The 977-nt window shown below is 48.6% G+C and overlaps 1 protein-coding gene across 1 annotated transcript; it reads left to right on the forward strand.

Moving 5' to 3' along the window:
• Window positions 1–923, forward strand: PPTG_20285 (hypothetical protein; the record flags this gene model as incomplete). The annotated part of the gene is made up of 2 exons (XM_008918992.1): window positions 1–731; window positions 815–923. The coding sequence occupies exons 1-2, from the start codon at window positions 88–90 to the stop codon at window positions 921–923; spliced, it is 753 nt and encodes a 250-aa protein (XP_008917240.1). The 5' UTR covers window positions 1–87.
• Between the last annotated feature and the right edge of the window lie 54 nt (window positions 924–977).

Below are 977 nucleotides of genomic sequence, written 5' to 3' on the forward strand. Positions count from 1 at the left end.
ACAAACGTTGGTCTAAGGTTTCCCAAAGGTACCGATGAGAGTGGTCACTCTCACTCACCTACGAAAAGACCACATCTACACCCTCCGATGGAGGCACCAGTGTACCGTGAAGAGTACAAGTTGAAGCGCCAGCAAACGTCAACATCCAATTCTTTTCCGGCTTTCGATCTACTAGAAGACAAATTGCACTGGGAATATGCGAATTTGTCCACCGTTGCAGTCTCCAGGAATCTGGCGCTAGTTTACTCGTTCCTTCGATGGGCTCCATTGAACGCGTATGCAACTTTTGCAGACGAACTGGTTCATTTGCTTAACAACAATCTGAAGGAGGCGTATGCGGGGTTCTCGCACGTGGTCAGCAAGCTGAATTGCTTTTCGAAGCTCATATTTCGTCAAGTGGACGCAGATGGAGGTGTGGTTGTGGCATCTTCTTTTATTCATAGTAACTATACTGCAGGCGGCGCTCCAGCAGAGCTTCCAGAAAGAATGAAGAGGCTGTTGTACGTCTTGATACAGGTCACGCTGTGGTTTTTTTCGTTGGACACGCGCCACTGGATGCACGCTTTCTTTCACGATCACGCAGAATCTGTGTTGGACAAGTATTCCCTTCGAGCTTCTTTTGTGCTGTTTATACGTCAACTGGAAGAGCGTTTGAACGTGGACGTTCTGTGCCACTCAGCATTCGGCAGCCTGGAAAACGTAGCCGAAGAGATCATCGCCGCAGTCTATTCGTACGAATATTTCCATCCACGGAGACCACAAGTGCGAGAGATCTTGAGTGGACAGAATTTTGCTGGCTGGAATGCCTTTGTAGCTCAGATGCGCCAAGTGCACATCACTGTGTCAACATTTCCACGCCATTCTGTTCCACCACGAAACTCCGTCGAGAGATTCTGGAATGCTCCATGGTTTCTCGAGGTTGATGACGCTGTGTGGAGGTTTAATGAAGAAGTTCGTGACGCTAGCATCGGTCATGT

This window comes from Phytophthora parasitica (assembly GCF_000247585.1).
Source record: "Phytophthora parasitica INRA-310 unplaced genomic scaffold supercont2.417, whole genome shotgun sequence".
NCBI classification, from domain to species: domain Eukaryota; phylum Oomycota; class Peronosporomycetes; order Peronosporales; family Peronosporaceae; genus Phytophthora; species Phytophthora nicotianae.